The 15479-nt window shown below is 50.8% G+C and overlaps 1 protein-coding gene across 5 annotated transcripts; it reads left to right on the forward strand.

The window, feature by feature from the left end:
* Positions 1-179: 179 nt before the first annotated feature.
* On the forward strand, positions 180-14330 carry Plppr2 (phospholipid phosphatase related 2). Of its 5 annotated transcripts, XM_045144140.1 has the most exons (11): positions 180-318; positions 1415-1586; positions 2203-2282; positions 2370-2434; positions 6708-6896; positions 7025-7160; positions 8059-8330; positions 9998-10174; positions 12478-12600; positions 12908-12959; positions 13094-14330. In XM_045144140.1, the coding sequence occupies exons 4-11, from the start codon at positions 2429-2431 to the stop codon at positions 13435-13437; spliced, it is 1299 nt and encodes a 432-aa protein (XP_045000075.1). In that variant the 5' UTR covers positions 180-318; positions 1415-1586; positions 2203-2282; positions 2370-2428; the 3' UTR covers positions 13438-14330. The 5 variants fall into 5 exon arrangements, with proteins under 5 accessions (XP_045000075.1, XP_045000073.1, XP_045000074.1 ...); XM_045144138.1 differs by lacking the exon at positions 2370-2434; XM_045144139.1 differs by lacking the exon at positions 2370-2434 and having other exon boundaries at positions 8107-8330.
* Positions 14331-15479: the final 1149 nt, after the last annotated feature.

A 15479-nucleotide genomic window follows, 5' to 3' on the forward strand; every position in this document is an offset into this window, starting at 1 on the left:
TGCCCCAAGAGCAACCGAGGCCCCGCCCCACTGAGTTTGCAAATAGAACACTACAAGGCCCTTCCCCCACGCGCTCACAGGCTGCGCGAGGCCCCGCCCCACTGGGGTATGCAAACGAGGCTCGTTGGCCCCGCCCTGCACGCTGACGAGACGCCCGGAGGCCCCGCCCCCGGCCGCGGAGTCTGCGCGCGCGGCCCCCTGGGCGGGCTGGACTCGGTCTCCAGCTCCGCGTCCGCTAGGCCAGCCATCAGTCTGTGAGTCTTTCTCGAGCCCGTCTCCACCGAGGCCCGCGGCGGCGGCGGCTGCGGCCCAGATCGGGTGAGGGTGAGGGGCTTGGCGTGCTCCCACCGCTCCCGGGGGCTTCCCGTCATGGATCCGGCTAGTCCAGGCCGGGGACATCGGGCCATGCTATCCAGTTCCTCCGGGCCCAGCGCGGGGAGGAGGGGAGGCGGCGAGCTGTGAGGCTTCGGATGGGGCTTGGGGGAAGGGGAGCGCCGGCTGGGGTCCCGGGGCCCCAGGAGCCACAGCCACAGCCACAGTGGTGAGGGTGGCTGTAGGGGGCTGAGATTGTATGGTTGTCGTCCTGTGCCACTGTGTGGTTGTGTAACTGTGGTTGTGTGGCTGTGATCGTGTGGTTCGGGTGTGTCTGCAGATTGTGTGTGTGTGTGTGTGTGTGTGTGTGTGTGTATTGGTGGAGCTGTTGAGTGGCTCACTGATGGTATGTGTGTGACTGATTTCTCTGTGTGACTGTCTAGGTATCCGATTGTGTGCATTTGACTCATTTTGGGGCTGTTTCGTGTTCTGGCATGTGTCTGTGACTGTGTGCCTTTTTGGTGTGTGGCTATCTGTGTGAATCGGTGTCAAGGTCCACATATGTGCCATCGGAGTGTAAGCACTGTGTCTGTGCTGACTGTGGATGAGAGGATGGGAATGTGTGTAGATGTCATTCGGTGCCTTGTATCTGGGGGTGTGACCCTGTGATCAATATTGGGACTCCTGTTGTGTGGCAGTGTGTTGGCAGTTTTGAGTCTACATCCCTGACTGTGTCAAGGTGAGTGTTTATGGGGTTGTGGTAAGCACAGGGTCTCCTACCCCAGTGTCTCTCTGCCCGTGTTTTTTGTGTCAGGGGCATGTTTGATATGGGTGGGTGTATGAGAGGCCATATGAACATATGTGCTGTGTGTGTGTGTAGTGCTGTGGGGGCTGGGTTCCTGTGTGAATGAGCAGGCCCAGCTTGTTCAGGGAGAGGCAGGCCCCCACACAGTGTACTTGGTCCACATTGTGAGATAGATGAACATCTTGTCACTGTGTGTTTGTGTGTGTGTGTTTTGGATTGGAGGTGGGGGTGCTGGTGGGGGTGGTTTTCTGGGCATCTAAGACATGTGGTGACCCTTATCTACATGTCACACTGCAGAGTAGGCCTCCATGGAGCACTGGACCCACAGTGCCTACCCTCCCCTGCCTGGGCCTCAGTTTCCACATCTGCACAATGGGGATGATTATCCTTGCCCTGCTGGCCCCAAGAAGTGGCTGTGAGTGGGTGGTCTTGGTGCTGGATTGGAGGAAGCCTTAGGACAGTTTCACAGGTGAGAATGCACAGGCTGTGGGTGAAAGATGGTGGGACTGTGCTAGCCCCTGAGACACTGGAGATTAAGGTCAAGTGGGGGTTGGTGGGAGAAGAGAATGGGGGAGGCAGCCAGACTGGAAGAGGGGGAGAGAGAAGGCAGCTGGGAGAGAGGGAGGACCTGGCTATCAGCCCACATCAGACACCACAGCCCATGGTGACAGGGGAGAGGAGGAGGGGGGTGTGGAGAGAAGGGACTTAAAGGATGTGCCTGGCAAGGATGGGGGACAGTGAGTATGGGATCCTCTAAGGAAAGACAATGAAATCTCCTCAAAACTGGTGGAGGTGTGTGCCATAGACAAGGGACCCCATTATGTGATTAAGGTACTGCCCAATAGCACAGGATCCAGTTGCAATCTCCTTGTGAGACTGTAAAGGACCACTAGAGGCTCTAAGATCTGGATGAGACCAGATGGTATCAGAAGAGGCTGTGTGTCCAGAGGGCAGGGGCAGGCCAACAAAACAGGACCCAGGTTGCAGAGACCTCGCCAGAAGGCTCAGTGGGTGAAGCCTCACTGGAATTGGAACTGGGGCCAGGTGACTGTTCTGGGGTTCCCCACTCCTCCTCATCACTGCAGGTGCAGCCTTCACCATGGCAGGAGGGAGACCTCACCTGAAACGAAGTTTCTCCATCATTCCCTGCTTTGTTTTTGTGGAGGTGAGGCCCTCAGAGCCACTCCAGGATGGGACCCCTGTCTCTCTGTTCCTTCTGTCTTACCCAGCCTGTCATTCTCCTCATTGCCAGGTACCTGTACTCATTTTCCAACTTCCTGACATCTCATATGCCGTCACCCAAGGATCTCCATGGATGTATGCATCTAGAGTTCATTTGCAATGGCAAGGGGCCCTTGGCATGCCCATTCCCTCCCTCCCTCCCTCCCTCCCTCCCTCCTTCCTTCTCTCTCTCTCTCTCCCCTTGAGGATAAATAAATAAGATTATAACCGGGCTCAAAACTGCCCCTCTCAAGCTGGAGAAATGGCTCAGTCGCTAAAGAGCACTTCCTACTCAAGTATGAGGCCTGAGGAAGCTTGAGAGATCATTTTAGCTCCGTCCCCAGGACCCACACAAACAGCTTGCATCGCCATGCATGTCAGTAATCCCAGTCCTATAGGGGAGCACAGACCCAAAAATCCCTGGAGCTCTTGAAAAGATGGTAAGCTCCAGGCTGGGTACGAGACTTGAACTCAAGAACTGGTGAAAGACTGAGGAAGCAGGCAAGTGCACCCTGCCACAGAAGAGCACATGGGGCACCACAAGGTCACATACATGCACCACACACACACCACAGTACACACACACAAACCAAAAACAAAGTGCTTTACTGTGGGTTCCAGTCCCACTCTGTCCCATCCAGCCATACTTTGGGACTCTGCCCACCTGAGCCTCAGGGTTTTTTTTTAATATTTTTATTTATTTATTAATTTACTTGACAGAGAAAGTGGGAGAGAGAGAGAGAGAGAAAGAATAGGCATGCCAGGGCCTCCAGCCACTGCAAACAAACTCCAGATGCATGTGCCCCCTTATGCATCTGGCTAACGTGGATCCTGGGGAATCGAACGTGGGTCCTTTGGCTTTGTAGGCAAACAACTACTAAGCCATCCATCCAGCCCTCAGTTTTTTTTTTTAATTTTTATTAACATTTTCCATGATTATAAGATATATCCCATGGTAATTCCCTCCCCACCCCCACACTTTCCCATTTGAAATTCCATTCTCCATCATATTACCTCCCCATTACAATCATTGTAATTACATATATACAATATCAACCTATTAAGTATCCTCCTCCCTTCCTTTCTCCACCCTTTATGTCTCCTTTTCAACTTACTGGCCTCTGCTACTAAGTATTTTCATTCTCACGCAGAAGCCCAGTCATCTGTAGCTAGGATCCACATATGAGAGAGAACATGTCAGCCCTCAGTTTTTAAATCCATAGAACAGGCATAAGTACCTGGATCTGGGCATGGTGACACATCTGTAATCCTAACACTTGAGAGGCTGAGGCACAAGGATTATGGCAAGTTCAATGCTAGCCTGGGCTACATAGTGAATTCTATGCTACCTTGAGTTAGACTGTCAAAAAAAAACCAAACAAACCTGGATGTAATGGTGCAAGCCTATAATGCCAGCATTTAGGAGGTAGAGGCAGCAGGATCAGGAATTCAAGGTCATCCCTCACTACATAGAAAGTTTGATGCCAGCCTAAGCTACATGAGACTTGTTTTTTGTTTGTTTGTTTTTGTTTTTATTTTTTCCAGGTAGGGTCTCACTCTAGTCTAGGCTGATGTGGAATTCACTAGTATCAGGGTGGCCTAAAACTCTTGGGGGATCCTCCTACCTCTGCCTCCGAGTGCTGGGATTAAAGGTGTGCACCACTGCTCCAAGTAGGGGTTGAGTTTTTTGTTGTTGTTTCTGGTTTGTTTGTTTTTTTAATTTGGGAGGGGGAGGAGAGAGAATGGGCATGCCAGGGCCTCTTGCTTCTGCAAATAAACTCCAGATGCATATGCCACCTTGTGCTTCTGGCTATAGTGGGTACTGGGGAATTGAACCCGGGATGGTAGGCACTAAAAATAAAGAACTTTTAACTGCTGAACCATCTCCCCAACCCTGTTTTTATATTTATTTAGGGAGACCTTATTAGATTAAGAGAAGGAAACAGGGAAGAGTATGAAGAGCTCTTACCCATGAGTAAAGCTCCTTTATTTTATTTTATTTTATTTATTATTATTACTATTATTATTTTGGTTTTTTGAGGAAGGTCTTGCTCTAGCCCAGGCTGACCTGGAATTCACTATGTATTCTCAGGGTGGCCTCAGACTCGCAGCAGTCCCCCACCTCTGCCTCCCAAGTGCTGGGGTTAAAGGCGTACAGTACCACACCCAGCTCCTTTATTTTTATTTTTTGAGGCAGGATCTCACTCTAGTCCAGACTGACCGGGAACTTACTCTAGATCCAGGCTGGCTTCAGCCTCACCTCCCCCCTTTTTTTTTCGAGGTAGGATCTCACTCAAGCCCAGGCTGACCTGGAATTCACTCTGTAGTTGTAAGGTGGCCTCAAACTCATGGTGATCCTCCTACCTCTGCCTCCCAAGTGCTGGGATTAAAGGCATGCGCCACCACACCCAGCTTCCCCACCACCCCCTTTTTTTTTTCAAGAAGGTGAGGCATGGTGTATACACCTATAATCCCAGTACTCAGGAAGCAGAAACAAGAAGGTTACTGCAAGCTCTAGTATACACAGTGAGTTCCAGACCAGTGAGGACTTTGTAATCACATCCTGTTTCATAACAAACACACAAAAAGATCATGGCTTTGAGGTCAGCCTAGGGGACATAGTGAGACCCTGTACTTTAAAAACGAAAGATATTGATGCTGGAAAGAAGGGACTGGAATGCTCAGTACTGCAATATCTCTATCACACCTTCCAAGGCTCAGGGTCTATTGCAGAAGAGGTGGCAGAAAGAATGTAAGAGCCAAAGGAAGGGTAGACTCCTTACAATGTGCTCCCCCCAGACACAAAATAGCCTGGATATCCATGATCTCACGGTGCCTGACATGACTTACACAAGACCACAATAATAGGAGGAAAAGATCATGTCATCAAAATAAAAGAGAGACTGATTGAGATGGGGAGAATGGAGTTTTAAAGGGGAAAGTGGGGGGAGGGAGGGAATTACCATGGGATATTTTTTATAATCATGGACGTTGTTAATAAAAAAAAAAAAATTGGAAAAAAAAAAAAAAGAAAGCTAGAGCTGGCCATAGTGATGCACACCTTGAATCCTAGCACTCAGGAGGCAGAGGTAGAGGGGTCATCATGAGTTTGATGCCAGCCTGAGACTCCATAGTGAATTACAGGTCAGCCTGGGCTAGAGTGAGACCCTACCTTGAAAAACAAAAATAAATAAATAAATAAATTAATTAATTAAAAAAATGAAAATTGGAGAGAAGGAGGGAGGAAGAGAAAGGAAGGAAGGAAAGAAAGGGGGCTGGAGAGATGGCTCAGTGACTAAAGGTGCTTGCTTGCAAAGACTACTGGGGCCAAGGTTTGATTCCTCTGCATCCACGTAAACCCAGGATCATGTATCTGGAGTTTGAGTGTCAAGAGACTCTGGTGCACATTCTCTCTCCACACACACACACACACACACACACACACACACATATTCAAATAAATAGCCAGGCATGGTGTCAACCAGCATTTGGGAGTCTGAGATAGGAGGATCACTATGAATTTGAGGCCAACCTGGAACTACAGAATGAGTTCCAGGTCAGCCTGAGCTAGAGTGAGACCCTACCTTGGAAAACCAAAAACGCTGGGCATGGTGGTGCATGCCTTTAATCTCAGTACTTGGGGGGTAGAGGTAGAAGGATTGCCATTAGTTCAAGGACACCCTGAGACTACATAGTAAATTCCAGATCAGTCTGGACTACAGCAAAACCCTACCTGGAAAAATTTAAAAAAAAAAGTTATAAGTGACAAGTGAGTTCAAGGTCAGCCTTGGATATACATAGTGAATTCCAGGTCACATTAGCCCCTGGGCTAGAGTGAGACCTGCCTCAAAAATAAAAAGACAAGAAAATAATAAATAAGTAAAACTTTTTTTAAAAAAAAAACAAAGGGGAGGAGGTCGAGAGATGGCTTAGTGGTTAAGGTGCTTGCCTGCAAAGCCTAAAGACCCATGTTTGATTCTCCTGGTCCCATGTAAGGCAGATGCAGATGGTGGCACGTGCAACTGAGGTTCGTTTGCAGTGGCTAGATGCTCTGGCATGCCCATTCTCTCTCTCCCTCTCTCTGTCTCTAATACATAAATAAATAAATATAAATCAGAAAAAAATTAAAAACATCAAAAAGAATGAAGGAAAGAAAGGAAGACCAGAAATAAGAAAACACGGAGTGTTATAGCTAGAATTGTTGGGAAGGTAAAAATGTATCAGTTCCCTCCTTCCCTTCCTTCTCCCTTCATGTTGATCTCTCTCCATGTCCAGTTTCTCTTTCCATTCTTGTGTGTGTCTTTGAGACCTCACAGCCGCTGACTTCCTCTTCTCTCTCTGCCTCTCCTGGGACCCTGGCTACATGCAGTCCGTCCTGTTGGGAATCGTGATCCTGCTAGCATACCGCCTGGAATTCACGGACACTTTCCCTGTGCACACCCAGGGCTTCTTCTGTTATGACAGCACTTATGCCAAGCCCTACCCGGGGCCTGAGGCTGCCAGCAGGGCACCTCCAGCCCTCATCTACGCCCTGGTCACTGCTGGACCCACCCTCACAGTGAGTTGGTGTGGGTCGCCCTGGTTTGGCGATGGGGAGAACCTTCTTAGGAAGGTGGAGGGTCAGGTGGTGGCAGGTGAAGCTCTGTGTTGAAGGCCAGGAAGACCCCACTTTGGTCCCGCCCACAGATCCTGCTGGGAGAGCTGGCGCGTGCCTTCTTCCCGGCACCACCCTCAGCCAGGCCCATCGTTGGAGAGAGCACTATTGTGTCTGGGGCTTGCTGCCGCTTCAGTCCTCCACTACGAAGACTGGTCCGGTTCCTGGGTGAGAGATATAGCCTGGGGTCACCCCAGCGGTTCTGAGGAGGGAAGTGAGTGTGGGACAAAGAAATAGGAGCCAGCTTGACCTTACTAAGAATTCCAGTGGGGCCGACAAGGGGCAGAGGGTTTGGTGTGGTGACAGATGGCTGTAATCTTCCCATTCAGAGGATTGAGATACCAGGTTCACTGCAAGTTCTAAGCCAGCCTGGTCTACATAGCAAGTCCTTCTCTCTCTCTCATACACACACACACAGGAGCCAGATGTGGTGGTACAACCTTTAATCCTAGCACTCAGAAGGCAGAGGTAGGAGGATCGCCATGAGTTCAAGGCCACCTTGAGAGTACATAGTGAATTCCAGGTCTGCCTGGACTAGAGTGAGACCCTACCTCGACAAAGGAAAGGAAAGGAAAGGGAAGGGGAAAAGGTTTTGGTAGAGTGCTTGTCTGGCATGCATGAAGCCCTGGGTGCTGCCTAAGACTGGGCACAGTAGTATAGCCTGGCATCTTAGCACTTGAGAGATGGAGGCAAGAGGATCAGAAGTTTAAGGTTATCTTTGGCTATATAGTGAGTTTGATGCTAGTCTGGAATACATGAAAGCCTGTCTCAAAATGATGACATCAGGTGATGAAGAAGAAAAGGAGGAGGGTCTTCTGGAATGTCCCAGGCGCCATCCTAGCCAGCTTGCATGAGGTTTGAAAGAAGGGCCTGCTTCTGAAACAATCCCAGAGGGACAGGAGGCCTGTGGTGGCCTAAAGGAAAGAGGCTTTACAGCTGCACTGTCCCAGGTCGGCTTTACAGAAACAACAGGGCTTCCGTGAAGAAACTAATGGGTTCTCGGGAGGAGGGCCAACTGGAGGGGCATGGGGACCAAGGCGTGGTTCCTTTTCTTCCGCACCGCCAGGGGTGTACTCATTTGGCCTCTTCACCACGACCATCTTTGCCAACGCAGGACAGGTGGTGACCGGCAACCCTACACCACACTTCCTGTCGGTGTGTCGCCCCAACTACACGGCCCTGGGGTGCCCACCGCCCTCGCCGGACCGGCCAGGGCCTGACCGCTTTGTCACTGACCAGGGTGCCTGTGCTGGCAGCCCCAGCCTGGTGGCCGCGGCACGTCGCGCCTTCCCTTGCAAGGATGCAGCTCTCTGCGCCTATGCGGTCACCTACACTGCGGTGAGCCCCTGGGGGGAAGCTTATGGGATCTGGCAGGAGGCCACACCTGCTGGGGATAGGTACTTGTCCACCTCCAAGAGGCCACGCCCCCGGGGAGGGGCTTACCCCTTGGATGCTTGGGAATTTCTCCTCTAGGGTCCCGGCCACGCCCCCTTTCCAGTAATACCTGGCCTTATGGGGGAGCTTAACCATGGGAAGCCGATTCCACCTCTTGAGCCCTGACTACGCCCACTCCAGTTGTGTCACTCCCCAGAAGGCGCCTACTTACTGGAGGCCCTACCCCTCAGTCTGGTCATGCCCCCGCCCCACCAGTGCTGTGCCCCGGGAAGCTTGTCCTTGTAGTGCTGGGCTCTGCCCCTGGAATTTCCACAGGGCTCCAAGTCTTGAATAGTACTAGCAAGACCTGCAAGCGAACATCCATTTCAGCCCCTGGAGCTCTCCCCTCCCTTGGGGATCCTGTCTCTGCCCCTTGGTACCCTGGCCATTGCCAATGCCATCCTGATTCCCTCCCCTCCCCTCCTCTTTTTTCCCCTTCTTCATCTTCCTCCGTTCCCCTTCCCTCCCTCTTCCTCTTTCTTTCTCTTTCCCTCCCGCCCTCCCTCCTTTCTCTCTCTTTCTCTTTCTTTTGTTTTTGGTTTTATGAGGTAGGGTTTCACTCTAGCCCAGGCTGATCTGGAATTCACTCTATAGTTCTAGACTGGCCTCGAATTCACAGTGATCCTCCTACCTCTGCTTCCCAAGTGCTGGGAATAAAGGTATGTGCCACTATGTCCCGCTTCCTTACTCTCTTTCTTCATTTCTTAAAAATATTTGTGCTGGGTATGGTGGTACATGCCCAGCAAAATCCCAGCACTTGGAGGCAGAGGTAAGAGGATCGCCCATGGTGGGGAGTGGTGGCGCATGCCTTTAATCCCAGCATTTGGGAGGCAGAGGTAGGTGGATTTTCATGAATTCGAAGCCACCCTGAGATTACATAGTGATAACCAGGTCAGCCTGGACTATAGTGAGACCCTACCTTGAAAAAAAAAACAACAGAGGATCGCCATGAATTTGAGGCCACCTGAGACTACATAGTGAGTTCCAGGTCAGCCTGGGCTACAGTGAAACCTTACCTCAAAAAAATTTTTTTCATTTTTGGTTTTTCGGGTTCCTTTCTTTAAAAAAAGTTTGTTTGTTTCAAGGTAGGGTCTCACTGTACCCTAAGCTGACCTGGAACTCGTTTGGTAGCTCCAGGCTGGCCTCTAACTCTCCATGATCCTCTTATCTCAGCCTCCTGAGTTTTGGTATTAAAGGAGTACCCCACCAAACCCAGTTTTATAAAAATATTTTTATTCATTTATTTGACAGGGGGACCATGATAGAGCCTCTTGACATTGCATACAAACTTCAGATGCATGCACTACTTTGTGCATCTAGCTTAAATGGGTACCATGGAATTGAACCCAGGTCCACAGGCTTTGCAATTGCTGGGCCATCTCTTCAGCTCCATGCCTTTTTTTACCATTTTGGTCACCCCATCTGTGTTGAAGCTCCCTAGAGGTCCATTGCTCCATTTGGTTACCCCCTACAGGCTACTTTCACCAGGCTCCCTAGACAGAAAGGCAGCATCCCCCTGGGTTCTGTGACTTCATTTTTGAGTATTCCCTGATCAGTACTGGTTCCCACAGATGTACGTCACCCTAGTGTTCCGTGTGAAGGGCTCCCGCCTCGTGAAGCCCTCCCTCTGCCTGGCCCTGCTATGCCCAGCCTTCCTGGTGGGTGTGGTCCGTGTGGCAGAGTATCGCAACCACTGGTCCGACGTACTGGCCGGCTTCCTGACCGGAGCAGCCATCGCCACGTTTTTGGTGAGTTACCTTCCCACACATCTCTGCATGGAAGGTCTCTATCGGGCCTCGGACCCAGGAGGCAGGACAGCATGATGTTAAAGGGTGCAGACTTACCTCTGGGGCACCCCTTAAATCTTACCTTGCTTGCTTGTTTAAAGTATTTTATTTATTTATTTATTTGAGAGAGAGAGAGAGAGAGAGAGAGGAAGAAGCAGTTAGAGAGAGAGAGAGATTGTGCATGCCAAGGCCTTCAGCCACTTCAAACAAATTCCAGATGCATGTGCCACCTTGCGCATCTGGCTTACTTGAATGCTGGGGCATTAAACCTGGGTCCTTGAGCTTCACAGGCAAGTGTCTTAACCATTAAGCCATCTCTCCATTCCCTGCCTGCCAGATGCACAATGTGGCACATGTATCTGGAGTTTGCAGTGGCAGGAGACCCTGGTGTGTCCATACTTTGTCTCTGTCTGTCTGCCTCTCTCTGTATGGCTGTCTCTCAAATAAATAGATAAAAAGTTTCAAGGAGGCTGGAGAGATGGCTTAGCGGTTAAGCTCTTGTCTGTGAAGCCTAAGGAACCTGGTTCAAGGCTCAATTCCCCAGAACCCACGTTAGCCAGATGCACAAGGTGGCGCACGTGTCTGGAGTTCGTTTGCAGTGGCTAGAAGCCCTGGCGTGCCCACTCTCCTCCCTCCCTCTCCCCCCCACTCTCTCTCTCTCTGCTTCTTTCTCTCTGTGTCTGTTGCTCTCAAATAAATAAATAAAAATAAACAAAAATTTTAAAAAAAGAGAGAAAAAAAAGTTTCAAGGCAGGGTCTCATTCTAGCCCAGGCTGACCTGGAATTCACTATGTTAAAAAAATCAAACTTTAGGCCTAACAGTCACAACATACTAAATATCAAAAACCTAGGTCTGGGGCTGGAGAGATGGCTTAGTGGTTAAGGCGCTTGTTGCAAAGCCTAAGGACCCACCTTCAACTCTCTATATTCCACATTAGCCTGGCACACAAAGGTGAGGTAAGTGCAAGGTCGCACATGCCTACTAGGTGGCGCAAGTGTCTGGAGTTTGATTTCAGTGGCTGAGGCCCTGGTGCACCAATTCTCTCTCCCTCTTTCTCTCACTCTCTCTAAAGAAAAATAAAGAGCTAGATATGGTGGCTCATGCCTTTAATCCCAGCACTCAGGAGGCAGAGGTAGGAGTATTGCCCTGAGTTCAAGGCCACCCTGAGACTACACAATGAATTCCAGGCCAGCCTAGGCTAGAGCAAGAACCTACCTTGAAAAACCAAAAATAAATAAATAAATAAAATAAAGAAAGAAAACACTTAGGGCTGGATAAATGTCTCAGTGGTTAAGGTGCTTGACTGCAAAGTCTAATGACCTGGGTTTACTCCCCAGTACCCACATAAAACCAGGTACACAGAATAGTGCATTGATCTGGAGTTCTTTTGCAGTGGTTGGAGGCCCTGGTGTGCTCATTCTCTGTGTCTGTCCCCTCTGTTTGTCTGTCCGCTTCTCTCCACTTGCAAATAAATAAATAAATACATTTTAAAATATTTTGTTTTTATTTATTTATTTGAGAGAGAGACAGAGAGAGTGGGCATGCCAGGGCCTCCAGCTGCTGCAAACAAACTCCAGATACATGCATCACCTTGTGCATCTGGCTGTATGTACACGGGTACTGGGGAATTGAATCTGAGTCCCTTGGCTTTGCAGGCAAACACTCTGACATGCTAAGCCATCTTTCTAGCCCCCCAAAAATATTAAAAAAACAAACAAACAAACAATTTAAAGTCAACTCACATCTTTAATCCATTAGCACTCATGCATGCCTTTAATCCCAGCACTTGGGAGGTAGAGGTAGGAGGATCACTGTGGGTTGGAGGCCAGTGAATTCTGGGCCAGCCTGGGCTAGAACGAGACACATCCTCGAAAAACCAAAAAAGAAAAAAATTATACGCAGTCATGTACGATGGCACATGTGTATAATGCTGTCACTCGAAGGCTCAGACAGGAGGACTGAGATTCAGGACAGCCTAGCACACAGCACGTCCAGGGTTGGATCCCCAGCATTACATAAAACCAGGCACCTTAACACTCACCTCTAATTCTAGCACTGTGTAGGTGGAGACAGGAGGATCAGGAGTTCAATGTCATCGTCAGCTACCCCACTTGCCCAGCCTGGGCTACTTGAGATCTTGTCTCAAAAAGAAACAAAAGCTGTGTTTGAAACCCATGCCTTGGTTGTTCAATCTGAAAAATATTTACCTAAGTCCTTGGTTATCAGCCTCTGGCCTCATCACGTTCCTCTCCCTCTGGCCCAGGTCACCTGTGTTGTTCATAATTTCCAAAGCCGACCAACCTCTGGTCGAAGGCTCTCCCCCTGGGAGGACCTGGGCCAGGCCCCCACGATGGACAGCCCCCTCGAAAAGTTAAGTGTGGCCCAGGTAAGGGGGCCCGGGGGTTGCTCCAGGCTGGAGAGGGTGGTGGGTGGAGGGGGCCCAAGGAGTTAGGAAGTTAGGTAAAAAGTGAGGGTCGCTAGCCATGGGGAGGTGGAGGGGTCACACATCTCTGTGGAGGTTGCCCTAGGGAGGAAGCAGCCCTAATAAATAGAAGAATGCAGCCCCCTGTCCTCCCCAAGGGGACGTGTTAATCTAGAGAACTCCAGGTTTTCCCATGGCGCTGTGAGCCCCTTTTGTACGTGGACAGTGGGGTCCCAGGTGCTCTAGCCCCTTCCCTCTGTCTGCGCTGCAGGAACCCGAGGCCTGCAGGCCGCATTCGACACCGGCACGGCTCACCCCATCCAGTGAGTGCAGGGGAAGTGGGAGGATAACCAGGGGCACTTCCAGAGGGCACCCACCACCCCGCAAGTCTCACCTTGGCTTTCCTGCCAATCCCCCCAGCGTTGTAATTGTTTGTTCTCTGACACTTGACCTCTAGAGCCGCAGAACTGTGCCCGCCGTGGCCACCTGATCCCCAGCTGCGTTTCTTCCAGGGCCCCAGCCATGTGTTCGTCACCCCGTGTGCCCCGCCCTCGACTGAGGTCTGAGCCAACACCCCTGCCTCTACCTTTACCCCTGCCAGCACCGACTCCCAGCCAGGGCCCCTCACCTTCCTCCCCTGGTCCTGGGGGACCTGGAGGGGGTGGAGGGCGTGGCCGGAAGCTGCTGCTGCCCACACCCCTGCTGCGGGACCTGTACACGCTCAGTGGACTCTATCCCTCCCCTTTCCACCGGGACAACTTCAGTCCTTACCTATTTGCCAGTCGGGACCACTTGCTGTGAGACCCACCACCTACCACAAACATACCCAATGTTCTCATTTCTCCCCTGGCACGCGTGTGTGTGCGTGTGCCATGTAAGTGCCAAAGGCCCCTGCCCCAAAACCAGCCAGGACCAGACATCGGGAGATGGCTGGAAGGACACTGGGGGACTTTCAGGACTCCTAACCCTTCTGGGACATCCCAGTAGGCAAAGCCGATTGGGTGGGCCCTGGTCCCTAGGATTGTCCTTTTATGGGCTGAAGCTTACCCCATTTGGCCCAGCCAACGAGAGGCATCAGAATTCTACCCAAAAGGGGTTTACTCCAGCCAGTAGGAGCCTCTCTCTCATTTCTAGCGCCCTCAGGCTAGAGGGCGACTCCCCGGGTTCTCAGTATTTCTTTCTAGAGTGGGTGGGAATGATTCCAATCTATGGGGGACTGCCCGTGTACGCATGTCAAAGCCGAGAAGGGAACCCAGATTCTGTCCTCCCAGATTCATGAATCCTACTGGAGGGTGGGGGGCAGGCTCCCCCGTGGCAGGGTCCTTGGAGCACCCCTCCCCCACGTGCACCATCGTATCTGTTCCCTACCAGCTCTACTTAAGCAGGGCTTACCCCATTTCTCATTTCAGAGATTTGGGGGTTTCGGGTGCTGTGTCTCCCCTTGGCTGTGTCCAGAGCACCCCCAGACCTTCTGTTATTTACTAGGGCTTGGGAAGGACTTTTTTCTTGGAACCCACCCTTTCTTCTTCACAGTCCCCCATGCGTCTGCCTCATGGGGATGTGCCATCTGGGGGACATAAGTGGAACATAAAGGGGCTTCCCTATCCTGAGCAGCCAAAGGCAGCAGGCAGACGAGACACTGTCCCTCTTCCCTGCCCCTCTCCATCTTTAATAAAGACCTGTTTGTAACAGAAGTTTGGCCCCTTGCCTGCCTCCCCTGGGAGCGGGAGTGTGGAGGAGGACTGGGATGGTGGCCGTGAAGCTGGGTGTAGGTGGTTTGTCACAGTGTATCTGAGGACAATTGTGGAGAGGCCATGTGGTGTCATGGGGCCAACATTATGAGTCAAAATCCTGGTTGAGAACTGGGGTGTAGCTCAGTTGGAAGAGTGCTTACCTAGCATACAGCAAGCCCTAAAACCGTTTCCCAGCCCTATAAACCAAGTGTGTGGGGCATATCTGTAATATCAGAACTATAGAGATAAAGGAAGGAGGAGGATGAGTTCAAAGTCACCCTTGGTTACACAGCAAGTTGCCATTCCTGACTACATGCATGTGACCTTTCTGAGAGATTGTGGGGGGGAGATATTGTGGGATGGGGTTAGGTTTACAGTTTAAAGAGTTCTTTGAGCCGGGCGTGGTGGCGCATGCCTTTAATCCCAGCACTCAGGAGACAAAGGTAGGAGGATCACCATGAGTTCAAGGCCACCTTGAGACTACACAGAGAATTCTAGGTCAGCTTGAGCTAAAGTGAGACCCTACCTCATAAAACAAACAAACAAACAAACAAACAAACAAAGTGTTCTTTGGAAGTCTACTGAGGAGAACTAACAGTGGAGGGAAAGGAGCCATGTAAAGGTCTTATGTGTGCACAGATAAGCATTCCAGGCAAAGAGCCTAGCAAATGCAAAAGCCCAGAGGCCAGGAGTGTGCCTGCTATTCCCAACAAGGAAGTCTGTGTGGCTGGAGTGCAGTGAGCAGAGGAGAGAGGAAGAAGAGGGAGATGTTGGGCTGGTCATTGGCCATGGGAAGATTAGCCATGCGAAGGCTGGCAGGATCGTGGAGGGCCCTCTTGACTGGCCTAAGCTGTTTGCAGAGCACACACACACATCAGGGCCATAGTGCCAGAGGCTTTGAAGCAGCCTCCCCTACTGTGTGCCAAAGGGAAGCTTGAGGTCATCCTTGAGTGTGGAGCTGTCCATGGTGCTGAAGTCTAGGAGGCCAAGAAAGGACAGTTTAGGAGTGGCTGGTCCGCCCGATCCTCCTTTGACAGAGTCTCATGAAATAGCCCAGGCTGGCCTTAACCTCACTATGTAGCAGTATCTATGTAGCAGAAGATGTCCTTG

Source organism: Jaculus jaculus, chromosome 2 (assembly GCF_020740685.1).
Source record: "Jaculus jaculus isolate mJacJac1 chromosome 2, mJacJac1.mat.Y.cur, whole genome shotgun sequence".
NCBI lineage: Eukaryota > Metazoa > Chordata > Mammalia > Rodentia > Dipodidae > Jaculus > Jaculus jaculus.